Genomic DNA, 27926 nt, shown 5'->3' on the forward strand with positions numbered 1-27926 from the left:
TCTTTTGTGCCCACATTGGTGACTTTAAAAGCTAAAGAGAATTCTTATTTTTTGGTACTGGAGTTTATAGGGGAGATATAAATAAGGCTGTTTGAATATCGAAGTAGTGTGTGATTTACGTAAAATGTAGTTTTTCAGTACAAGCTGCCTTGTATTTATATAACATAAAGCCAAATTTTGAAGCCAAGGCAGACAGTTTATACTAGAATAAAAATGACCAGGAAAGTGAAGAACAAGTGACAACAAGGAATTATAGGTGCCCTGATGAGATACACATGCATTTAACATCTCAATTCTCTGATGTGTTTTCATATATAGATGGTGCACCATATTAGTTGTATGAATTCCAACAACCAAATTTGTGGTAAGAATCTCAAACTCCAATATATTCTTCAGGAAACTGAGGCTCAGAGCGATTAAGTAACATGCTGAAATTGATACCAGGAAGTGACAGAGTTGTGACTGTAGTTAAGTGGCAAAACCTGGGCTATGCACCCAGGTCTATATGACTCCAAAACTCATACTTTTAACCACTAGCCTACACTATTTCATCAGGGAAATATATAATAATATTTTGTTTAAATTATATTATATTATATTAATTACATTATATTATTGTATAAAATATATAATGTTTTTTGTTTTATGTTGTACCAAAAATCTTTTTGAAGTACATGTTTTATTCAGGAAGTGCTTACTTTTTCTGTTGCTTTAAAATTTTTTCAATCTAATCATCTAGCACATAGCCCCAAAGGTTACATGAGATGGATTTGAGGACTTTGTGCACATGTTTTATGTGGTAACACCAGTGCCTTCTTTAAGAAATCCAAATTTGTATTTTCCTTGTCACCTTTTGCTTTGAAATTAAATTATAGCAGCTACCATGGGTTGTTTAAACTGTGTTTCCTTAAACTTGAAATGACTTGCCTTTGGAGATTTCTCTTTCAAGCTAGATAGGAAATATGCATATTTTCTTTCAAAGGTACCAAGGTTGTTACTATAACATTTCATTTGTTTTGGTAGACTAAAATATGAAAAATATCAGGCAAATTAAATCTGGATAGAGTCTGCCTTTGTTCTGACAAAATTCAAAAATATACTTGGTATCTGTTCACTAATTAAAGTTACTAATTTAGAACTTTATGTGTAAATATGAGTAAAGTTTTATGTCATTAAATGGTGTCAGCTAAGAAAGGCAGCACAATGGGAAGGAAGAGCATTTGCCTGGAGTCAGCAAAGCCTGAGTTCAACATGTTCGCACTAACCGTGCGGTCCTGGGCAGGTCATCCATCCGTCTTGCTGAGCCTTACCTTCCCCCATTTAAAGGTCTTAAACTGGAACATATTTAGAAGTCACTACAAACCTAAAACTAAAAATTTTGTTAATTTATTCTACATTTAAAATTTGCATTTAAATTTTAATTGTCTCAGAATGGGCAATAATAATACAACCACTTTTGTTACATAATGAAAAGAAGAAAATCAACACTCTTTTTTTAGTCATTTGGCTAACTGCTTTACTTGAAAATGAGTCAACATTTCTGAGATTGAACCATTTTTAAAGATTCAAGGCCTGTGATCAACTCATAAAATGATATGTTGTACTCAGGCCAGTGCAGATGCCTCTCCTCTATGCCTATGGGCATTTATACAAACCCACAGCATACCTGCATCATCATACTCTTGCCCAAAGCCCAAGTGACATCTGATTGAAACTATATTTCTCCATAAGACAAATTCTTCCTCTTGTTCTTTCATTAGCCTAGTTCACCAAATTATCACCTTAAACTCCATTCATATTTTAGATGAATTTAAGAACAAGAGGATTGAGACTGGCTTTCTATTTCTGTTTATGAACATAGTTCTTCCTTTTCATGTCAGAAGTGCCCAATACATGCCTAGAGGTGACACCAACTCAGGAAGAAAACACACGCTCGATGCTGCATCAAACGTAGCCAACAGACCTCATGCTGATTGAAGGCAAGCACAGAACACAAGGTCCTCAAGACACACCTTACAGTGTTCTCAACCCATTTCCCACTGGCATATTGATGATGAATGATGTTCGCATCCAGAACACACTTCCATAATTGCTATACCCTCTATAGGCATTCCCTATACCCTCCACCCTTTTCTTTTCCTCTCAAGAAAGCCTATGGAAATGCAAGTGAGAATTACATTACTATAGCAAAAACCTTGAATGTTATCTGTTTTTAAAAGAACTAATCATTTATACATACTGATATGTAGTAAATCATTTGAGAAGTGACTTTGACTTGTGACATTGAAGTTGGTCTTTTTTTTAAGTTGCCCTAGAGCTGTCAGAAAAGCTCCAAATGATTCTTCTGCTAATACCCTTGAGTGTTTGAAACTTTCCAATATTTCCACAATAGAAGTAGCCCTGAATTGTTCTGTCAGTGCCAAGCAGCATCTGACATAAGCCTAGAAGGAGAGATATTTTGCCTGCCAGGACTTTCATGCATCCTGCACATATATCAATTATCTATACTCTTTAAATGAAGCAAGAATTATATGCACTCTAATCCTGACTTGACTTCAGATACTAGGGTATGGTATAATCCTATGCAATAATACTCCCATTTCAGAAACAATTTTAACTATTTTAATGAACAACAAAGCTTTGACATAAGTGACTTTAAAATGCATGGTAGAAATGATAAAAGCAATGTTTTTCAAGATGAAAAAATCAGATTGAATTTTACTTCAATACTTCAATAAATACTCATGAAACTTACATCCATTTGTCATTTAATTCTCATTATTAGAGCTTTGGAAAGGGAGAGAACCTGGGCATCCAATTACTTCTATCAGAGAAATATAAAAAATTCAATATAGATTAATTATAGATTGAAATATTTGTTTAATTGTGATTCACTTTAGCCTTTTCTAGGTTTTTGGCTTTTGCCTTGTATGTAAAATTTGTGATACTTTTATTTTTATTAAAACCAAAAAAGGTATCCTCATTTCTGGAAAATGATATGCAATTATTTCCTTGCAAATGAACCTACCACAGCTCAAATTAAGAACCAGCATTCATGAGCTGTTATTCTCCCAATCCATTGTTAGCTGAAACTGAACTGAGTGGGATTTATGTGAACTTGAAAATTAATAAATCAGCATATTAGTTGTAAAATACAAGAAATAATTTCCTGTCTTTGCCAGATGATCCATTTGGATTAGTGCCTGTAAAAGTTCAACTACAGCTGTCTTCACTGAATTTTTAAATAATGAAATCATAATCCTTCTCCAAAGGAGTTTATTAAACTCTCCTTTGATTAATGCTGTTGCCCACCGTTCCTGGGAAGTCAGATGTATAATCAATATTACAAGCACAACCCCTCGTATTACTTGAAGAACTCCTGCTGCTAGATCACTTAATACAAATGTATCGTATAAATTCACAAACAGAATAATGCTGTTCAAAATTTTTAATCCAACAGAAACTGAAATCTATCAGTCTGTCCATTTCATATGCCAAGATTGGAGTGAAGTTAGCCATGCCCTAATTATAATATCATCATAAGTAGAGATAGAGATAAAGAGAGGGTATGGGAGATCTTTTTAAGCCTCTGAGTCAATTAGATATAATGCTAGTACCATCTCAGAAACAGATTCCTGAATTTTCATCAAATTACCTGAGTATTACCTGGGTATAACAGAAGTGAATAGTGGCAGGAAACATCTGTGATTTGCAGATCAAAAGAGTTTTAGAGATGCCTAAATGTAACAGGGTCTATGAGGAGCAGGTGCAGTTATGATTCAAATTTACCGAAAACTTCATGAAATAAGCCCTGGATTGTGTGGCTAGGCAGGTTGGAGCATCGTCCAGTAGATGGAGGGGTTGTGGGTTTGATTCCATCCCCATAGGGGCAAATACCCAGGTTGTGGGGTTCCATCCCCTGTTGGGGCACATGGGTGAATGTGGCTCATCAGTGTTTCTCTTTTGCATCTCTATCCATCTGTCTGTCTGTCTATCTATCTATGTATCTCTCCCCTCCTTCTTCTCCCTTCTCTCTCTAAAAGCAATTTCTTAAAAATGTCTTCAAGGGAAGATAAAAAATTTCATGAAATAAGATTTAAAATAGTAAATAGCATGTGGTAAGATAAATAGGAGATGATGGGGGTCTTGGTGATTCCTGGTAAAGCATGGAGAGCCCAGGTGGAGATCCCAACATCAATAGTCTTGAGAGAAGTCAAGAATGGAGGGGCAAGAAGAGAGAAAAATAGCAAAGGGAAAGGCACCAGGTGTGTATAACACAGATATGTACACAGCATCAGAAGAGCCTGATGGTCAGGCCCTAACTGCCTTGTTCAAAACCTCTCTCCACCCTCTCGCAGCTGTGTGACTTTGGGACAGTTGCTTATCCTCTCTGCCCCTCAATTTCCTCATCTGAAAGTACTGAAAGTGATAGTAGGATTGTTAGAAGGTTAATTAATATCTATAAGGAGTCTGAATAGGAATTGGCACATATCAAATCTTCAAAGTTGGCAATTATACCTTTGGTTTTTCTCCTTATCTATTTCGTTTGTTCTTTCTATGTTCTTTATTTTTAATTGTATTCCATTTATTACTCTGTCAGTTATTTGGAGGTAATTGGGCAACAAGAGACTGAACTATATATGTTCCAAGTAAAATCTCTTCTGTGCCCCAAAACTGACTCTGAGAGATGGGGAATGAACCAGCCATTTCCTTGGAACTCATTTTAAAACTACAGAGGAAAGAACACTTGAGGCCTGAGTTCTAGTTGGGACTCTTTCAGAACTGAAAGCAGAGTTTGGATGAGTTGCATTTTCCCTCTGCAAAATGAGGATGTCGATTTAAATCATACATTTATAACTCAAAGGATGACAGCAGTCAGGTAAGAAATACGAATAAGTGAAGCAGTCTCGGTGCAGTAAAGCAGGGAGTAGCAGGGACTCGGGCACACTGAAAACAACAGGCCCCGACTAGCAATCCCAGCTGCTCATTCTCCTCTACCAACACCAAGGATTCAGACTTGATATTGCCCTTTTTTCCCCAAAGAAGCAGGAAACTTTTATTGTATATGTTAGAATAAATTATTTTTTAACACTTAAAAATATTTTTTAATTTTTTATTGTTGTTCAATTACAGTCATCCCTATTTTCCCCCATTATTCTCCCCTGCATTACCCACTCCCCACCTCCCACATTCAATCCTCCTCGCCCCCACACCATTGTCCATATCCACGTGTCCTTTATACGTGTTCCTTGACTTGATCCTTCCTCTTTTTCCCACATTATCCCCTCCCCTCTGGTTACTGCCAGTTTGTTTTTTATTTCCATGACTCTGGTTCTATTTTGCTCACTTGTTTGTTTTGTTGATTAGGTTTCACTTATTTAACACATGATTTAGGCAAACAAAACATTGCTTAAGGCCAACTAGCCATCCATTTGTGAGCTTTGATCCAACTGTTTTAGAAAATTCTTTCTACTTGTGACTTTCCATTACTGTTACAATTGGATACCCAAATATAACAGCTAGTTCCAACCCAAACCAGATATTCTGTGATCCAGTCATTCAGCCTTGCCTACAAGTAGACTTTTTGATCCATACAAGAATGTTCACTTGGCTATAAATGGCACACACTAAAATTTCCTGAAGTAAACTGACTGAGATTACAATTATACATGCTGAAATTTCCAGTTTAGGTATTATTTTAATACATATGTGCATCTCCTTCTGATATTATCTAAAAGGTGAAACAAATAAAAAATGACTGTTCAGTTCTTATTTGATTCATTTACCCTCTAATTGGAAGCAACTACACTGTTTAGCCTACAAAAATGCAATTGTGAAATGTCAGCTTGGGTCTGACCCTGATTTAAAATCCACAGAGTTTATAAATAGAAGTTAGGATACTTGTTTGGAAAATTGTTTTCTGAATATTTTTCTTTTTTAACTTTTCTTATTTTTTACTTAAAAAAACTTTCTTATTTGAGAAGTACTTAAATGTGTGTAGTGCTACAGAAAGCTGGTAGAGAAATAACATTCTGTCTCTGGAGTTGGGAAGAGATAGAAAGGCTGCCACCAAACCACATATTTTGTGCTTCTGAAATTATTTATCCCCCTGCAATCTTCTTTGACAAAGATGTAATTACTTCACGAATATAAAAGCAGAAAAGAGGCATTTGGCACAGAAATCTTTTCAATGCATTCATTTAAAAGGTAAGCCAAACTGCTTCTGAATAGAAGGTTTCCCCTAAGTGGTAGCTAAATCCTGGAGATGAGATTGTACACATCTTAACAACATGAGCATTTCTTTTCCTTTACTTGCAAAATTGAGAATCATAACTCCTACTAAAAAAGCAATGAAAAAATTGTGTTACAAGCCTGCTGATCTGAATTTTAGAATAAAATAGAAGTAGAAACCTTTCCCAGGATTATTTTTAATTAGGCAGATGCACAAATAATGGGAAGTTGCAAAGTGAGATAAGGGAAACCACTAGCAAGAGAAAATAATGAAAGATACTCGAAGAGTGACAGAATGAAAATTACAATTTATAAAGGTACAATTTATACATATACCATGGCAGGAATTAATGTCAACTTCTGTGTAAAGATTAATATGAATTTACCAAAGCACTTTGAATTAACATAATTATAGCATGTGATCTTCATGAAAGCTTTACCAAAAGAAAATTTTTGCTTGGTGCAAACATATGCCTTTGAAAAACTGTTTTGTTGACTTCTTTTACAGTAACAAGGGTTGATGTTTTGATTGATTTCTCAACTGATACTATGTATAAACTCTCCAAATAGATATGTGATCACCTTCCATTAGAAAAAACAAAATGTCAAAAATGGTTAAAATTCCTTTGATATCCCTCATAATTACTTTTAAAAGTTTTATTTTGAACTCTGTCTTTGCCATATGGTTCCCTAAATCTAAAAAACATAACAAAACAAAGCAAAAAAAAAAAAATTCAGAACCAAAATCCAGAAAACAACAAAAAACCCCACACCATTTTCAGCCAAGAAATCTAAGCTCTTCCAGTAATATGGGTTAATATCAAAGTCTCTACAGTTTTTATGGGATAGAAGTTTTTTAAATCAAATTTGTACAGAACTGCTGTTTGAACTAATGGATGGCCTTTATTCTGCCATTTCATTTTACGTGTGTTTGTGACACAGTATTTATAATTCTGCAGTGTGAAAGCTGAAAATATTTTGTTTCTCACATAGAGTACAACCTCAATGTGCTGCTCTGGAAAAAAAATAGTGAGAAAGGTCACTGAGCATAGCAACAGCACTGAGACCTTCAGAGACTTTTCCTTTTCATTTTACACCTGTCTTAAAAGTCCACCCATGCCTTTTAAATATCATGAGTTATAACGTATTCTTTATAAAGTCATGGAAATGTAGTTTTGGGGTTGTAACAACAAGAAAAACAACTCAAGTAGCTTATACTGTTAGTGCCTACAAAGTATAAAAAAATAAAACAATAAGAAATGATATTTTGAAAATGAATGCCTTAAGTGCCAAAGACTGTGCTAAATATTTTATATGTATTATTCCAATTAAAACGAACCTTAAAAAGTCTCTGAGCTAAGTGTTCTTATTATGCCCACATGAAGAAATGAGGGAACTGGAGCTGAGGAAGATGTGAAGCAACTTGCCTAAAGGTAAATAAACATATAACATTTTTGAAGACAGAAAACAGTGGCAGCAGCAATAATAACAAAAAAAGTCAAATCTGATTCCTAGTCCATTCTTTTCATCATTATCGTTGATGGCCAGTGATTTAAATCAAGCAATTTAACTTCTCTCCAAAAATGTCCTAGTTAATCCAAGGGTAAAGATCTTTGCTTGTTTTGCTTGATTTGCCATTACTCAATAAGGGATTGATGAGAATTGACCCAAGTATAGAAATCCAAAAAGGAATCTTTTTATCTTGTGTTTTTTGTAACTACTATAGCACTTCATTGCCAAAATAAGGTGGAAAGAAGTAATACCCGACATACTTAGGTGCAATGTTTTGACAGACATAACTTGTTACCATTGTGGTTTATTGTTTCCACTTTTCTTCATACAGAACCCAGTGCCGCTCCCACAGATGTTAAGGCTACAAGCATGTCCATGTCAGAGATTCTTGTTGCATGGAAACATAGTAAGGAGAGTCTAGGAAGACCACAGGGATTTGAGGTATGGACAGAATTATTGGAAATAAGCTTTGTTATTTCTGCTAGGATCATATTCTTATAAAGAGATGGTTTGGTGACATTTTAACAGAATTATATGCCTTTGAAATGTTGCTTCATGGCAAAAAGTGTAGGAAGTACACTCATATTGACATGTATCACATTGCTCATTAGCTGGCTTTTTTTTTCAGTACAGAAGTTTCTATAGCACAATGCAAAGTTTTTTTCTTTTAAAGAGGTGAAAACAGATCTACTTCAAGAACTACAGCTGGCAATTTACTATTATCCAATTTACTGGTTGTTAAAAAATTTTGTGTATTTTCCTCTAATAATTAAATGTGGGAAACAAGTTTTTCTACTATACTGTCCTTGGCAAATCTTACTTCCTATACTAACTTCTCAAATTTGCTTAGAACTTAGTGATCTGTACCTATTTATTCAAATGACCTTTAATTCTTCAAATTTTATCACTTTTAAACACACATATGCAGCCTTATAATGGTGAAAATTTTATAACAGTTCATTGACTTTAATGAAATGTTAGCCTCCAGGGCTGTGGGCAGGGTGTGAACTTGAAAATTCCACAAAAACAAGATGGCTACTCCTCACACACCTCTTCTTCTTGCCTTCAGCAGTCATTGATTGGAACTGAGGCGGCAGGGCGGGGAGGTGCAACTAATAAAAGATAAAAAAGAATTAGCATATGGCCAAAGATCTTAGTTGCCTTTAAACTTTTTAATTCTTTTACTCCCTATCAATTCCCTCTAAGAGAAAATTATCTTGATTTTCAAAAAATGATAAAGTGTATAACTTGCACACTAACATGATTTCTAGGATAAAAGCATATTTTCTTATTCTCTTTGAGTTTTTAAACAATGCCTAAGAACTATTTGATTAACATACAGCTAGCATTAGATCATGATTACTGTGATTATACAATATTTCTAAGGGTTACAGCAAAGACCATTTTTAAGGAATAATAATATCTATACAAAATCATGGATTTATCTCTACAGTCTTGTTTCAATCCATTATTTGGTTATAGATAATTCAGTATTATCATGATTGCATGTTTATTTTATTAAAATCCTTTTTTCCTGTCCATGCTGCAGGGAATATGTCTGGTCACCAGTGAACCTGGGACTGGTAGTACTTGGTCCATGGCACCTAGAATAAGTTATTTGTTGAATGAATGAATATCTGTGCTTCACAATCATCCTTTTTTAGCATCAGTGTAGAAGATACTGGGTTGGCCTTCCCAGCTCCTTTTTACAGGGCCACAGCACCATTCCTCAGCTGCTGTGAGTGTTGGCCACTAACGGTCCTCAGCTTCTCCTCAGAAGAATTGCCCCCCACCCAGGAGTGCTGCCTTACTTGAAAAATTACTTCCCACACAAACAGGCAACCAAAACCAATGATTAACTCTGACTGCTATCGGTCCCTTCCTCAAGGAGGAAAAATGTATGATGCAGTTTATGATTCAGAGCCTTTGCTAAGTGCATCAGACCAAAACTAGATTACCTGGCCCCACACTCTTCCTCAGCTTCCTCTTCTTCCCTTATTCTTCTTTCCACCATTCCGTAAAGATTTACCTGCAAGCATTCTCACAATAAATCACATGCACTCAAATTCCTGTCTCAAGCCCTGCTAAGTAACCCAACCTAAAACTCTGTAAATATAGATCCACATAGACCTTTGAATCGAAACATCTGGTGTGCACACTTTTAGAAAGCCACAGAGTGTATTCTGGTATACAGAAGAATGAGGATCCGAGCTCCTCTATCTCAAAGTGGTGCTGCTCTCACACAGTCAGTCACCCTCAGCCTTTTTTCTGCCTGCTCTAGGAGCATGACATTCACATTCCCACAATGATAGACCTGTGTGAGAGCTTTCTGTGAGGTCCTGCAGAGATCATGAGATTCAGATTTGTGCACAATTCTTCTCATCCTAAAATTAAATCATTCATTTATCAATCAACAAATATTTATTGAAAGTCGACTAAGAAACACAACTAGATGCTAGGGATAAAACAATGACCAAAAAAAAAATGTCTCTTTTCTAATCAAGCCGATGTTGTAGTAGAGAAGGCAAACAAATAAACAAATGACAAAAAGTGTGTGATATAATATTAATTGATGATAAATTCTTTATAGAAATACGAAATTGGACAAGTGTGTAGAAGGTGAAAGAGCCTGCTATTTATAGAGGTTTGAGAAGTCACCCTTTCTGAGGTTTTGACATTTGAGTAGAAACATAAGAGAGGGAAGCAGAGAGGGCAGCAAAGTCAAAGGCTCTGAAGTAAGAGCATTCTGACCTTGTTTAAAGAACAGGAAGGGAGAGATTTACTGAGATAGCAGTAAACCACAGTGAGGGTGGGAGCCAAATGATGGAAAAATTGCCGGAACAAAACCAGGTTCCATGGGGTCTTATGAACCACGAAAGGAGTTTGACTTTACCTTATGTATGGGAAGAGGCCATTTAAAGGATTTTTAAAAGGAAAAGTCAAGGCAGGATCTGACATTTAAAAGCCTCTCTTCAGTTTAGAGGGTAAAGGGCATACTTTAGAGAAAACCCCAGGAACAACGGTGGAGAGGCAGTTGGTCCAAGTGGATGAGGTTGCTTTCGACTAAAACTGCCACCATAGATTGGATGAGAAGTGGACCTTTTAAGATATATTTTCAATTGGACATATAACAGGATTTGCTAATAAATTGGAGGAACAATGTGAAAAAGAGGAGAGTCAAAAATAATTCCAGAGATTTTTGATCCAAGGAAGTGGGTGAATGACATGTCGTTCACATAGATGAGAAACTCAGAGAAAAGCACTTTTTAGAGAAACAAATCAAGGATTCTGTTTTAGATGTGTTAAACTTTATAAGCCTTTTTGTTTCCAAAAGGGTTGGCAAGTAGTTTTTGTGTTAAGAAAAAGGTTAGAGCTGTAACTCCAAGGAATCACCATACATAGGTGGTTTCATGTGTGTGCTGGCTGAGGGTACTGTGTATCGATAAAGATGTCTGAACACTGAGCCTTTCGGTGGTGCCTCCCATTTGGACCTCAGGAAAGGAGAGGATCTGACCAAAGAAACTAAAGGAGATGCTGAAGAAATTCAGAAGCCAAAAGAAGAATTTTAAGATGGAGTGATCTTCTGAGGCAAATTCTGCTAAAAAATTCAGAAAGATGAGGCCTGAGATGGTCCAATGGGCATGGCAATGCTGAGACCCTGCTGACCCTGGTGAGAGGGGTTTTTGGAGTGCTGGTGATCTAGGCTTGACCAGAGATCAGGATCAAGACCACCCAAGTATGACACTCAATAGTGTCAGAGCACAATGTTCTTGCTAAGTCTATTTTACTCAAAATGATGAATTATCACAAGCAAAAATGGAATTTTTAAGGATCAAACATTAATAGGAATGAATCAAATTCTAGAACAGTCATCACAATGACCACATTTCTTAAATTAAAATAAATCAGTTCAAATTCTGACAACAATGTGTATTTTTACACATTGAAACAACACAAAATCCAAGGGCACAGCAACATTTATTCTATTTTAGTACACTATAATACTTATAGTACACTATAAATTGTAGTTTTAAAAATATGACATTTTGTTACCAAAAAAAATCAAAATCTTGTTAATGGAAAATTTAAATTTATAGTTTTTATAATCAGAAAATAATGAAAACTTTATATAATTCAGTGGCCAACTCTACATTAACTATCATTTCAAGTAAAATATAGTCATTAAAGACTATTCTTAAGACTATCTCATAACTGTATATTTGCATGTACATTCAAAAATACACGTGATGTAAATAAAGCTTGTCAGCATCACTCCCACACTCTATTTTCTGCATTCTTCATCCCTTCATCTCTACCTGTGCCCTCGACCTTACCCACCCTGGAACTTAGTGCATTCAGCTCCTCATCTTTTTTTCTTTTATCTGTTTTATTTTCACTTAGTAATGATCTCCCCAACTAAAAATTACTACAATAAAATATAGTAACTCCCTAAACCTTCATATTTCATCTTACCACTAATTCTACCTTTCTAATCTACCCCAACCACAATCCACAATACTAGCTACTAATGGAAGTATTTACTAATGGAAGAATTTTGAGCATGGTAACAGTAAAACCTTTTGTCACCAAAGGAATTATTAATGGGTAAATTAAATGTACAGTGAGATTGTACATATATGTGTGTGTATATATATACACATATATAGTACTACGTACATTGAGATTGTACATTTTATAATCTCAAATGTATGAAATTATATATATATATCATGTATATCCTGTGAGTCATTTTTCTAACCATTATTGCAACTTTACCTTTAATGTGTGAAGGAGCTAGTTACTGTAAAAGTACTATGTGCCTTTTTATTTTTTGTTTTTTTATTTATTAAAGTATATTTTATTGATTATGCTATTACAGTTGTCCCAATTTTTTCTCCCCTTTATCCTCCTCCACCTTGCACCCCCCAACCTCCTGCATTCCACCACCCCACCTTAGTTCATGTCCATGGGCTGTACATATAAGTTCTTTGGCTTCTCCATTTCCTATACCGTTCTTAACCTCCCCCTGTCTATTTTGTGCCTACCTATTATGTTTCTTATTCCCTGTACCTTTTCCTCCATTCTTCCCCTCCCCCTCTCCACTGATAACCCTCCATGTAATCTCCATTTCTGTGATTCTGTTCCTGTTCTAGTTGTCTGCTTAGTTTTTGTTTCTGTTTTTTAGGTTCAGATGTTGATAGTTGTGAGTTTGTTGTCATTCTATTGTTCACAGTTTTTTTATTTTCTTCTTTTTCTTAGCTAAGTCCCTTTAACATTTCATATAATAAGGTCTTGGTGATGATGAACTCCTTTACCTTGACTTTATCTGGAAGGCACTTTATCTTCCCTTCCATTATAAATGATAGCTTTGCTGGATAGAGTAATCTTGGATGTAGGTTCTTGCCTTTCATGACTTCAAATACTTCTTTCCAGCCCCTTCTTGCCTGTAAGATTTCTTTTGAAAAATCAGCTGATAGTCTTATGGGAGCTCCTTTGTAGGTAACTGTCTCCTTTCCTCTTGCTGCTTTTAAGATTCTCTCCTTATCTTTAATCTTGGCTAATGTAATTATGTGTGTCTTGGTGTATTTCCTCTTGGATCCAATGTTTTTGGGACTCTCTGAGCTTCCTGGACTTCCTAGAAGTCTATTTCCTTCTCCAGATTGGGGAAATTCTCCTTCATTATTTGTTTAAATAAAGTTTCAATGTCCTGCTCTTTCTCTTCTCCTTCTGGCACCCCTATGATTTGGATGTTGGAACATTTAAAGTTGTCCCAGAGGTTACTCAATCTCTACTCATTTTTTTTGAATTCTTGTTTGTTCATTCTGTTCCAGTTGGATGTTTATTTCTTCCTTTTGTTATAAATCATTGATTTGAGTCCTGGTTTCCTTCCCTTCAATATTGGTTCCCTGTATATTTTCCTTTATTTCACTTTATATAGCCTTTATTTCTTCCTTCATTTTGCGACTGAACTCAATCAATTTTGTGAGCATCTTGAGGACCAGGGGTTTGAACTCTGCATCTGATAGTTTGTCTATCTCCTTGTCACTTAATTCTTTTTCTGGAGTTTTGATCTGTTCTTTCCTTTGGGCCATATTTCTTTGTCTGGGTGCACCTCTTACATTGTAAGGAGCAGAGACTTGCCAAGGCAGGGCAGCTCTCTTGGATACATTGTGGTGCTATTTGGGGGAAGGGGTCAGAGAGGGAACGATGCCTCTAGCTCCTTGCTTGGCTGTCACACCACTTTCTGTCACTTCCTCTGCTGCCCACTAGCAGATTGTGCCATTCAGATGCTGATTTCTAGACGGGTGGATTTGTGTATGTTCTAGGACCCCATGGGCCTCTCCAATAGACTCTCCTATGAGACTGGGAGTTTCTTCTGCCACCACAACCCCCATAGGTATTTATAGCCAGAGGTTTTGAGTCTTGAGTTTTCTGTGTTGAAACCCTGGGTTTTGTGATCTGTCTCTTTCCCCAGTCATTCCTGCCAGCTTATTGGCACACGACTGTGGGACCACCCAGTCAGTCAGCCCCAGCCTCACCTGCGTGGTTTTCCACCTTACTACTTGTCTTCTCTGCCCTGGCTGCCCATCTCTGTCCCTCCTACTGGTCTGGATGAATGTTCCTTTAATTCCTTGGTCGTCAGACTTCCATGCAGTTTGATTTCCTAGTAGCTCTGGTTGTTTATTGTTTTTAAATTGGTTATTAACCTTATTTTGGTTGTGCAAAGAAGTGAAGCATCTATACCTATGTCTCCATCTTGGCTGGAACTGTCCCTATGAGCCATTTTGAGAGGTGTGGAGATGGTGTTCAGGGCTACCTCTCTTTTTTTTCCTGAATTGAAATGTGTGAATAAGACAGAAAAGATTATTCTCTTATAAATATTGTACTCTAATGGGGAAGACAAACAAAAAATAAACAGGCAAACACGTGATTAAAATAAACTGAGATAAGAATACATGAGAAGTTCAAGGGTAGAACATACAAGGTTCCTTTAAGGAACAGAAAGAAGTGGAGCAACTGGACCTTGGTGAGCAATGGTGTAAATAGAATCAAAAGTAGTCAGAGTTAAGTGTGCAGAAATGAGATTATATAGGAATATGTAGATTATACAAAGAATTTGTATTTTATTTCAAATGCAATGAAAAGCCATTGGGGCAAATACAGGAGAGGAGTGACAATGTATGATTTATATCTTTTTAAAGCATCAATCTGGCTGCTCTTCATAAAGAAAAAGGAAGAGGAGGAAAAGGTCAGGAGTAGAAGTTAGGAGGTTATTGAAATAATCTAAGCAAGAAAGATAGTGACTTAGACTATGTCCTAAGAGTGGAAAAGAAGAAAAGTAGGCATAATTTATAGGCATGTCAGCAGGATTTCCTGACTGATCAAATGTGGATGAAAAGGAAATGAGTCTTACATTAGTGAGTTGGGCGAATGAATCAATGTTGGTACCATTTACCAACAATACTGGGAAAAACCTGGGCAAGGAAAAGAATTGAAGGTGGGAAATAAAGAATGCTACTTTGGCTAAATTCAGCTTGAAATGCCTATTAAAAATCTAAGAGATAAGTCAGATAAGCAATAGGATATGTGACTTAGGAGTCTAATAAGAGATCAGGTTTGAATACATAAGGGTGGCAGTCATAAGGGTGGTATTTAAGGCCATTGCACCAGGTGAAAGCACCTATGGACAAATTTCCAGAGAAGAGATGAGGAAGGGAGAAGATGGGAGGAAGAATGGGGAGGGGGTTGCACTAAGCTGTCTTGATGCACTCAGCACTTAGATGTTTAGCAAGGAGGCATCAGCATGAGGTTGTCAGGGATAGATCAGTTTGGTAGAGGGAGAACCCAGGCATGAGAGGCATTAAAGAAACTAAAATTGTTTATCAAAAAGAAAGAAATGGTCAACTATATTTAAAAGCTACTAAGAAACCAAGTGAGGTCAAGGAAAATCAAAAGTAGTCAGAAAGTTAGGTGGGCAGAGACAAGATTATATAGCGATATGTAGATTATGGAAAGAGTTTGTATTTTATTTCAAATGCTTATTGGATTTAGAGGCTACTGGTGATTTTCAGGTAACTTTCATAATCAAATAAGAATAAGCTTCCCTTATGTTTGCAATTTAGTTGCTTCAGGTAATAGGCATCTAATATCCCATAGAATACTACTGCTATCTAAATTGTGATTATTGACAACAACCTGGGAAGAGAGAACTTCAAATCAGAGCTCTCAACCCAGCAACACTTTTATTTGTGTAGAATCATCTAAAACTTCTGTTAGGGTACCAATTCATTTTAATATTTGTAGGTGAGATTCACAGCTCTTCGGTGATGGTGTCAGAGATGGTTAAGATTCAGACCTAACATCTGAACATGTTTTTGCACCTATGAATGATTATAATAAGTGAGTCTAATTGGCCATGACAGAAAACTATTTTAGCTTCAAACAAAAGCATTTAAAGTAAGTCAAGATGGGATTTCTATATGAGAAACTTTCTTTGACATACCCAGAATAATAGGAGAGGTAACAAAAAATAATATATAATTTCTGAGGTCATGTGAATAGATTTATTTCCTTCTAGGATACGGTTCCTATTAAGTACATACTCTACTGCCATTTTGATACTGATGATTGTATCTCTGGAATACAGTGTATTAACTAATAATAACACCTCAATACACTCTCCTTAATAAATAATCAAACTTGAACTTATATGTGGTTCACTTGACTCTGAATTATTTGTGTTTTCTGTTCTACTAAATCATGGAAGGTTACCCTTCTACAAGAGTTGTTCAGAGAGAAGATGAATATTGTCAAGGGCAGTAAAGACCTTGAGGCTCTCATACCCTCACCTGACCTCACACTCAAATCCCTTTCATTCTCCCTCCAGTTCTGAATCCAACCGCTCCTCAATTGATTAGCAGCCTGATTCTGATTGTGACCTGGATTGGCAGTCAAATTTGGATCTCATATATCCCTGATATGACTTGCTGTATGTTTTGTTTGAATCTCATTTATCATTTATTACTCATTCATCTTTTTAATCAGCAAATATTTATTAAATGGCTGCTACGTTTTGGTACAGTGTGTGGATAAAAGAATAAGGAAGATAGACAAAGTCCCTGTTACCAAACAGAAGTGGAGTTGGCAAACCACTGCTGCACACAGGCATTAAACAAAGATTGGTGGGGAAGGAAAAGGTCTTTATTAAAATGTTGTACAGTTGGTGGGATCTGGAGACTCCCCAGCTCCAGACTCCTCTCCTCTGCAAAACAGAAAAAAAAAAAACACATCCTTAAAAACAGAAATAGTGTCCAGAAATTCCACTCCATCCTTATGTGTCCTTCTGGAGTACAAACAAGGCTGCTCTCTGGCTTCGGGCTCCTTCCCTGGAGTCCGCATCTGTGGGGACAGCACCATCATCACCACACTGTGGCTGCTTCCCACGCAGTACTTGGAGCTTTGACATTGAGATATTAGAAATTTCTAGCAGTGTGGTTGAAAATTAAAAATGGGCTATATTTTTTAATGTCTGATTTGTGAATAACCATGGCTGGCCCTTCTGGATTTCCATTCATGTCATCAGCTCATGTAAGTTATTAGGTTTCAGTTTTGAGTTTATGAAGCCACCAGCATTAAGTGACCTGTGAATGGTAATTCTGGAATCCTAGAGCAGAGACGCTCAAGGTTTTTTGAGAACTCCATGCCTTTTTCTGCATATAAAATTAGGGCATTTGGCAGTCTGGGAAGAAAGAGAAGTAAAGAAAGGTAAGGCCAGATCTCATCATCTTTTCTGTTTTCCCAGATCAGAAAGAATGAAGAAGATAACTAACTGTGTGACAATGAAAGGTAGATGATTCATGTTTTCATTCCTCCACTCCTTGGCATTTATTAGGTATCAGGTACTATGCTAAGCAGTGGAAATGCATATATTAATAAGATCTAGCCCTTGCCTTCAATCTAAAATTGAAGGATGTTTATGGGAAATGTAAATAAAAGAGAAAGGCATTGGAACAATACAATTCTCATTTCCATAATTACCCCAGGATTCCTTAGCATTCTGATCCTCCAAAGAAATATCAGTGAGAATAAACCCATGCCAATGCACTAAATGGGCATAAGTTTCTGTTTGCATAAACATATGCTTCTATTCCTAAAATGTCCTCAATTTTCTTAAATAAAATAATAAATCAATAAAATAGTTACTAAACAAAAGAAAAAAGAAAAAATTTTCTAGACATAATTATTTTTAACATTGTTGTATAGTCTACCTATAAAACAAATCCCCATGATAACCAAATTAATGGAGCTTATGTATTTCATGGCCCTTCGTAAGAGTATTATTAACATTCTATGTTTAATGGCTGAAATAATTTCAACAATAAGCAACAATAAACAATGTATTTTTGTAGCAAAGGCAAAGTGCACAGTGTCCTAATTTCAATTCGAATTTTTTTGTGTTTATTATTAAGAGGAACATAAAACAAAACAACTTGTACTATTATATAATTCTCACTAAAGGCACTCCTAGCGTCTCCTTTTCTTGGGCTATGTTCAAGACTTGTGTGTGTTTATTTTAGACCTTCAGAGGGTATGCAACTCAGAAGTTCATTGCAGACATGTCAGACAAGCCATTTCCATGTATTGATTGCACTAAAAAAGACACTAAGTGTTTTTTGCTCTATAAAATAAGTTGTAGAGGAGATATTTTAAAGGGAGATGAGAGGTAGGTTCTTTTGTGTTTTTTGTTTGTTTGTTTGTTATTTGCTTTTTTGGATTTTACTCTAATCACCAGAGCAAGAGATAAAAACAAGTGAAGCACACTGATGGCTGACATTAACTCAGACTAAGCTGACTGAACTTAATATGTATATCAGGGAGTTGGAAGGTGTGTGTGTGTGTGTGTGTGTGTGTGTGAAAATGAAGTTTCAGATAGAAATTAAAGGAGGAAAAGAAGCTAAAATTGAGCCAGTCACCTAGGAGCTAAAGTAAAGGCTATTTTCCCTATGCTGTGTGGGTGGCAGCTGTTTTACAGATTCTCTTTAGCTTTGTTATTATGACTATATGAAATAAGAATATAAAAAATAAATAGTAAAAACAAAATAAGATATTAATTTTACTCTTCCTTTTCTGAAATTCTGTGGACTCTGATTTAAATCAAATAACTTTCATGCCCCCTTATTAGATTTTCTTTTCAGGACATTTTCATAGATTGGGAGGCTAACAACCTATTTATGTGTTTCAAAAATTAGCCGGAAATTAAAGTAACATTTCTGGTTTTTAATTTGTTCCTTCCCCTGTGCTATTGAAAGGCAACTCTGTAGAGTTCTTTTAGAAAGCAATTAATTATTCAGTTTACTGTGTCTCTCTCATTTGCTTCTAGATACGTTGCTTCATTGAGGAAATGTTCTAACCCAAACCACTTCTCAGATGTTTCCTTATCAAAACTGTAGATGAACAATTTTTTTCAAAAATGTTAGAATATTTGCCTGAATATTGTTTTATCCACATAAAGAACCAAAGGGTATACCTCTTATATTCAGAAGCATTTTCTATTTTTTATTCTTTTTTCTCCAACCTAACAATCCTACCTATACTTCTCTTCCCTGCCGTGTTTTCACAGTATCTATCATCTTGCTGCCTCCTGTGGCTCTGCACCAACAACGTCATCTACTAGGAAAGCAGAATCTCAACACCTTACGTTTGTGATCAACATTTTTAAAGTATATTTGATTGATTATGCTATTACAGTTGTCCCCATTTTTCCCCCTTTGCCCCTCTCTGCCTAGTCCCCCCTTTCCCTCCAGCGATTCTCCCCCCAGCCCCACTTAGTTCATGTCCATGGGTTATGCATCTAAGTTCTTTGGCTTCTCCTACACTGTTCTTAACTTTCCCTATTTTGTGCCTACAAATTATGCTGCTAAAACCCTATATTTTTCCCCATTCTCCCCACTTTCCCTCCAGCTAATAACCCTCCAAATGATCTCCATATTTATGATTCTATTCCTATTCTAGTTGTTTACTTAGTTTGTTTTTGTTTTTAGATTCAGCTGTTGCTGTTTGTGAGTTTGCTGTCACTTTATTGTTCATAGTTTTGGTCTTCCTCTTTGTCTTAAATAAGACCCTCTAACATTTCATATAATAAGGGCTTGTTGATGATGAACTCCTTTAGTTTTACCTTGTCTGGAAAGCACTTTATCTGCCCTTCCATTCTAAATGATAGCTTTGCTGGATAGACAAATCCATTACTGGCAAGATTACTTTTGCCAGTAATCTCGGTTGTAGGTCCTTGCTTTTCATCACTCAGAATAATTCTTGCCATTCCCTTCTTGCCTGAAAAGTTTCCTTTGAGAAATCAGCTGATAGTCTTATGAGCACTCCTTTGTAGGAAACTCTCTGCCTTCCTCTTGCTGCTTTTAAGATTCTCTCTTCATCTTTAACTTTCTGCATTTTAATTATGATGTGTCTTGGTGTGGACCTCTTTGGGTCCAACTTGTTTGAATCTTTCTGTGCTTCCTGGACTTCTATGTCTATTTCCTTTGCTAAATTAGGGAAGTTTTCTTTCATTATATTTTCAAACAAGCTTTCATTTTTTGGCCTCCCTCTCTTCTGGCAGCCCTATGATTCAGATGTTGGCCCTTTTGGAGATGTGCCAGGGTCCCCTTTAAACTATTCTCATTTTTCTGGATTTTTGTTTCTTCATTTTGTTGTGGTTGAATGTTTATTTCTTCCTTATATTGCAAATCATTGGTTTGAATTCCAGCTTCTTCCTTTCACTGTTGGTTTTATGTAGATTTTTCTTTATTTCCCTTAAATAAAGCCTTCATTTCCTTTATGCTTTTGCTGTATTCAAAGAGATCTTTGAGCACTCTGACCACCAGTGTTTTGCACTCTGCATCTGATAGGTTGGCTATCACTTAGTTCTTTTTCTGGGGTTCTTCATATGGGCCACATTTCCTTGTCTCCTGATTTTGGCAGCCTCCGCATGTCTGAGTACTAGGTAAAGCCACTTTGATTCCATTGTAGCATACCTGTTAAATCATATGGGGTGACAGAGCCTTGGGTATTCACCAGGGTAGCACAACATGGCTCTATGTGTAGGGTAGAGGTCAAAGAGGATACAATGCCACTGCTGGCTGACTTCTAGGGGGCTTGCTGGCCCTGGCTCCATTTCCAGTCACTTCACCCACTTCCCATATGTGATTGGCACCCCTCCAGCTGCTATCCTGGTTGTGGTTCCCAGGGTGAGTGGGTTTGCATTTGTACTGGCGATTTCTTACACTGTCCCAGTGTCTCACTGGGTTTAAAGCCAGAAGTTATGCAGCTTAATTTTTTCCGCGCTGGAGCCCTAGGCTGGTCTCTCTCCCTCAAAATGCCCTCCCTGATTTTTATCCAGCACACACGAATGTGGGGGTGCCCGTTCCACCGACCACCACCCCCTTGCCACTTCTCCGTCTCTCCTCTCCTGGCTCACTGCATCCACACCAAGTCTTCTCCACCCTGACTCCCCTCTCCGCCCCTCCTACTCATCTGGATGACTATAGCTTCTTGAAATCATTGGTTGCCAGACTTCCATACAATTGTGGGTGTTTGGGAGTGATTTTCTGGCAGTTCTGGGTGTTTTTCATTTTTAAGTCAGTTGTGTTCTTTGTGTAATGAGGCAAGGAATGTCTACCTATGCCTCCATCTTGACTGGAAGCTCCATTTTTTTTCCACTCCTAACACTAATGTGAATTTATGGCACCACCTCTAAGTGGAGATTTTCTCATTCCTAAATTTAGTTATCCTGAGCTCATCATGTGTCCTTCTACAGGCTCACTCTCAATTACACAATGTACACTTCTACACACAGAGCATCCATGCAAAAATGAAATCACAAATTTAGACAACTCATTTAATTTTATAAATACTTGGAACATTTTGTTAACATTATGTTAGACTGACCCATTTGAGAATTACCTAATTACAATAAAATCTTTTTCCTTTTGAAAGCTGGGTTTATACGTTAAGCAACTGAAAGTGTACCCCTGGCATAAAGAGACTAATTCAATTAGTGTTGAACAGATAGATATTGATATGGGCTGGTTTATTATACTAACAAGTAGAGAAATTTTATCAAAGCGTTTAAATTCAAAAAAGAAAAAGGTAGCTTTACAAAAGTCATACTTTATAAAAATGCCAATTACTAATTGACTAATTGCTTATTACTAAATGACTGATACCTTATTTTCAAATGACCAAGATGTTTTTAAGTCCACATGTCCACAAATCATAAATGTACAGCTCAATGGATTACTGTGAAATAAGCATACCCATGTAACTGCAATTCAGGTCATGTGACAAAACATCACTAAAAACTAGAGACCCACCTGGGGTCTCTACAGTCACTAACTCTATTCTTACCTCCCCCAAAAGGTATCTTGACTTTGGATTGGTTTTGCTAATTTTAGGAACCATTCAGGACTTTTATGGCATGTTTTCATACAACATTATATTGCCAAGGTTCATTCATACTGTTATATGCTTTCTCCTATATAGCATTATATGAATATCCCACAATTTATTTGTCATTCTACCAAAGACAGACATGAGAGTTATTTCCAGTTTGGGTCTATTATGAATAGACTTGAATATAGAACAATTTGGGGAAAATTTCCACTTGAAATATTAAATCTCTTAATTTATTATCTTGCATAGACCTCTGCTTTTTTAAGTTTTCTTTGATCTTTGTCAACATAGATGTTGCATATCTTTGATTTATCTCTATTTTTTATTTTTTTGTAACTGTAGTCTTTGTTCTTAATTTATATTTTGTTTTTTAACGTCATATTGTGAAATACACAGAAAAGTATACTAATAATCTGTTTTGTATATAACTTTTCTTAATCCTCCTGTGTTTTTGATGTAGTCTCAGCCATTACATCATTTCATCCAACATATTTCGTAATAAATCTCTAAACTATGTGCTTTACAATATGGCTGTTACAGAACCCTGCCAGTGCTGTTCTGGAATAGCTGTGGGGTTCATTTGCCCACCACCAAGAAGCATGACTCCCAGTGCCAGAGTCTAGTGAAAAAGGAAAGAGGTCATTTATTTAAAGGTTATACAGATTTAGAACAATGGCAGATTTCTGCCATTAAGTCCCACACCCTTTAAAAGTACCCCAAAACACATAGTCCTGCCTCCCTTTGTCGAACCAGGCCAGTTTCAGAACATGTCAGTCAGAGATGCCATATTTCAGAAAAGCAGAAGTCTGAAGATCACCATTCCTGGTGATGGTCAGCTCCAAGCATTTCTCACAAATCTAGGTGGGTAGGCAGGTCTCCTACAGCTCCATCAGCTCTGCGGCTGCCTTCTCCAGGCAATTCAAATCTGGGTGGGTCAGCAGGTCCCCCACCGCACCACCACCAACTGCAGTGACTCGCTAGACTTCTGGCTTTCAGACCTCCTCTCTCTTACTCCAGACTGCATGGCTCTTTCCCTTCTTTTACTCCAGACCTTGTGGCAGACTTCTCATTCAGCCTGCCCTCATTTAAATGCTAGCAGCAGCACTTCCTGTGTGACCTCATATCTTGCCCTTCCTATAATGTGTTAAAGTGTCTGGCAGTTCCTTCATGTATTTTACCTTCATTCTGCTTCCATTTTTAGTCAGGGCTAAAGTTCCCATCGATGCATGGACATCTGGGGCGGGCATCACCGACCCCTCCTTTCACACGGGTGGTATATAAGCTCTCCCCTCCCCCACCTCCGCTATGTCTGGATTCCCTGAGAGTTCTCAAATCACGTGCACAGTTCACCCTGGGCAGCAGCCCTCTTCCCTTGAGGAGGACACGGTTATTAACTTGCCATTGTTAAACAAAGTATCTTAAACTCTATCATCCCCTTCCTGCTTCCCCAGTCAAGGATTGTGAGAGCTGTTCTCTTGTTTTCAGGGAACTCTTGCCCTGCACCCCATTACATTGCCACTTTTCTGCTTCCTGAGAAGATGCATGTTGAAGAATGCATTGAGTTTAAAAGGCAGCAAACTCAAAAATCCCACTAAATGCAGCTCTTTTAAGGACAGATTTCTTTTGGTCGCTGCCTACATTTTTACCTGGTCCTAGTGATTTTCCCTGAGCAAGCATGCTTTACCATTCGCCCAAGAATATGAACAGAGTTTGTACTCAGATTTGGGGTCTTACCCTTTTTACAGCTCTGTTACTTTTTGAATTTCTCTCTGAGGTTTCCAGCTGCTACTTCTTACACTAAACTCCAACCTTTGCTATTTCTGCTGGCAAGGCTGCAGGCTCCTGGCAAGGTTGTCATGGGTTCTCAAACAAAACTGCCACAAACTTCCTTGTTACTGTTTCAGCTTGTCAAGAGTAAATTCTCCTCCAGCTTCTGTCTGCCTTTGGATGCTCTCCAAGGTTTTTTAATTCTCACCTCGGGCAGGATTTGCATGACTGCTTTACCCAGCCGCCATTTCTATCACTGTCATTTCACTCTCTCTAAAATCTGTGGTATTATTTTCTTCCTGTGAATAGCCTGTATTTTCTTTCCTTCTCCCTCTCCATTCTCTCTCTCTTTTTAATCACTTTTGATCAAAAGAGCTGTACAATTTTTTTGGTCTTTCAAAGAATTAATTTTGGCTCTATTCTTTTTCTTTATTTCATTATTCTTTCAATTTACTAAATATTGTCCCTACTTTTTTTTATTATATACTTCTTTCTAGTTTATTTGGGTTTAAAATGTACTGTTTATTTTCAAATTCCTTAAGATGGACATATTACTGATTTTTGGCCTTTTGTCTTTTCTAATATGTATTGTACATGAAAACTATACATCTTCAGAACTCCATTCCTATATGGTGTAAACCATGTAAAGTAGTTAAGTACATAATGACTTTTTAAAGATTAATGTTCTTCCACTGAAAAGTGTTAACTTTCATATCAAAATTTTATTATTTTATTTGATTAGTATGTATTAAGAGGCTATTATGTTTACAGCTCATCTTGCCAAACACATTTAAGTATCTTTGTTAGAATAAAATAGTCCAAGAATTTTATCTATTCAATATGCTGCATTTGAGATCATTTGAGTAATGAGAAAGAAGGGAAGAGAACTAACATTTGTAAGAAGACCTACATTAAACTACATGTATCAAGAATAAATTCAATTATATTTATAGCCAACTTATATGTATATTTACTATCTTCTTTAGTATATTTTATTTAGATAGTAATGACAGCTTCTAGGAAAAACAAATACAAATTCATCCAGTAAATTATATTCATTATTATGTTCCTGCTTCATTTTAACTTTCTCACCTCATATCCTTTAATCACTTTTGAACTGTCTCATAAATATTCAAAAGTTTAACTAAGCATTGTTTATTTATCTTATTTGATTCATTAAATTTAATCCTCTATAGTAAAATTACCTCTGGGCACAAAATGACTAATACGCATGCAATCTAATAATACTGACTGCCAGTATATCTCAGAATATTGATTGTGAATAGCCAATTTAATAACTATACCTATTGTTAATCTCAGGAGATTAGAAAACTGGAGATTAACTTAATTGAGGCTAGCAGAGACTTTCCTGACCAAAACAAATTTATCTTCCATGGGAAATGTGCTCCCTATACATAGGATTTTGAAACTCTCAGTAGAACGGCACAGCTGAACTTAGATGTACGTAAGAAACGAGTAATGTAAAAAGCAATTTAGGCATTATTAGAGAAAAGGTCATAGTGATTCAAACTTTATATGAAGGTGAGGAATTACTAGAGAAAGTAAGCTAGTAATGAAATGTCTGCTTCAAGACTGCTTCTTTGGTTTATATTAGTTACAACTTATGAATTTAGGAATGCCAATGAGTTGAATGGAAGCACATAAACAAGTTTTTCTTAATTTCCCTTAATGTAACCATGAAACCATGAGAAAACACAGAATCCTTATTGCAATCACAATGAGGGATATGAAACAAATGTATTAGTAATATTTTCTAGGTTTTTCTTTCCTTTCGACGTTATACAGTGCCTCAGCCTCAAAATCCCATCTTCTAGTTTAAAGCAAACAATGAAATAGCCTCTGGCCTCCTTCTCCTTTATCTTTTTCTTCAATGAAACAAACTGAAGTCACCCATGAATCTTTGTCTCTCACCTCAGGCATGGATAGATTTCTTTGTGTTGTTTAGAGAATACTAATAGAGGTTTGCACTAACAACTTGGTGTCTACCTGCACAGCATAGGCCTCTGGTCTAGAAAATACAGTCTAGCGATGGTTGTCTCACCTTTCAAATAAACATTCAGTCTTTCTTAGAACACTTAAAAAATCAGTTAGGTAAGATCCAAGAATGATTAAACAGAAGAAAACTCTCTAAAGGAAGGATGCAAAAGGCTCAGTATGAATATCTTTTCATATAATTTTATTATAAATCAAAAGAAAAATTTTAAACATATTATTCTAAATATCAATAAGAAAAAGGGAGACTATTTCTTCTATATTTAAAGAGAGATCTAAGATGTGAAGAGAATGCAATAAAATCAAAACCAAAGTAACTAAAATAAAATATTCATTAGAAGCAATGAAATGCAAATTTTATACTACTAAATATTTAAACCAGTGCTTCTGAGCACAAACTTGGGAAGTAATCTGAGAATGCAAAGTAAATGAATAAGGAAGTTTCATTTTAAGGTGAGAAAGAAGATGGCAGACATGAAAGACGAAAAAAAATTTTGACCCATAAACAGTAGATATCTGCCAAGACAACAGAATACTTGGAGCAAAAGCAATAACAACAACAACAATTTAAAGTAAAAAACAAAAGTCCAGCAAGTGAAAGTAACAACAAAAATCCTTGCCTTTAAAGTAGAGAAATCCCAGAGTTTCAGGAAATATGAAATCTAACAACCCCTTCTTTGTCATGCCCACACTAATTTGTCACCAAAGTCTGTTGATGGTATTTTGTAAATACTTGGCTCCAGACCTGTCTCCATGTCCACCACTCTAACCCCGTTCAGGCTTCTTACGTAGCCTCCGGCCATGCCTCCTAGCTGCTCTTCACATCTGCTCCAGTCCCTTTCCAATCTCTTCTCCATATTGCAACCATTTATTCACTAAAACGAATTACAGAGTGCCTCTAGGTGCCAACATAAACAATTAAACAGATAAATTAGAGTATTTTCATATAGTGATAACTACAAGTAATAATAACAATAAAACTCAGAATAATGTAAAAAGAGTGACTAAGGGAGGGATGGTTTCTTTAGAGAAGTGGCCAAATGAGGCTTCTTGGTGAAGCTGAAACTTGGCTGAAAAGGAAATAGCCATTTGGAGAAAAGAAGCCCCCAGACATCAGAAATGCAAAAGCTCTGAATTGGGGATCTGAATGAGTCTGAGGCCTGTTTTGCTGGAAGATGGTGACTAAAGTGCAATGGGATAAAAGTTGAGAGGCCGGAGGGGTGCTCAGAGGCCGTCTCAGGTAGGGCCTTGTAAGCCATGGTGAAATGTTGGGGACTGATTTTAAGTGCAATATGGAGGCTTTTTAGCAAAGCAGTGATTAGACATATACTTTTAAAACAAACTTTCAACTGCTGAGTGATTTTTTTCAAAACACAAACTTGACCATGTTCCATGTATATTCCCACCAAAGGATCTCACTCTGTCCTTGGTCTCCAGTTTCAAACGGAGGCATCCTCACCCTCAGCCTCCACACAAGGCTAACTGGACCCTCCTCAGGCCTGCATGCACCCTGTTCTCCCCTCAGACTGCACACACTGCTCCCCTGCCTTCCCTCCCTCTTTGCCCACCTAGCTCCTACTCCTCTCTCCGTCAAAGTTCAATGTTTCTGTCTTAGTGAAGCTGTTGTCCCTGACCAGCTGCTCTGCACTGAGTCCCGTCCTACATTGCAGATATCTAGCAATAGGTAGTTTGTCAGAACCTCAATTTCACATTTGTGCAGTTTTTCATTCAGTGGCTATTTTGGCTATTATGTTTTTTAATTAATAAACTTTTTAACAGCCGTTTTAGGTACACAGAAAAAAGTGAGCAAAAGCTAGAGAGAGTTCTGCCATATCCCGCCCCCCCGACCCCCATGTCATCTCCCCTACTATCTACATAGCCCACCAGGGTGGTACATTTGTTATAGTCAATGAACCTCAACTGACCAAAGTCCAGAGTTTCAATTAGGACTCACTTTT

At 36.6% G+C, this 27926-nt stretch overlaps 1 protein-coding gene across 1 annotated transcript in view; it reads left to right on the forward strand.

Moving 5' to 3' along the window:
- CNTN5 (contactin 5) overlaps window positions 1–27926 on the forward strand; it is a 1221314-nt gene that overhangs the window by 1166520 nt on the left and 26868 nt on the right. Inside the window, exon 21 of the mRNA XM_028517441.2 lies at window positions 8075–8184. Within this exon, the coding sequence (XP_028373242.1) occupies window positions 8075–8184 (110 nt within the window). The remainder of the gene's footprint in view (window positions 1–8074; window positions 8185–27926) is intronic.

Source organism: Phyllostomus discolor, chromosome 6 (genome assembly GCF_004126475.2).
Source record: "Phyllostomus discolor isolate MPI-MPIP mPhyDis1 chromosome 6, mPhyDis1.pri.v3, whole genome shotgun sequence".
In the NCBI taxonomy this organism is placed as follows: Eukaryota; Metazoa; Chordata; class Mammalia; order Chiroptera; family Phyllostomidae; genus Phyllostomus; species Phyllostomus discolor.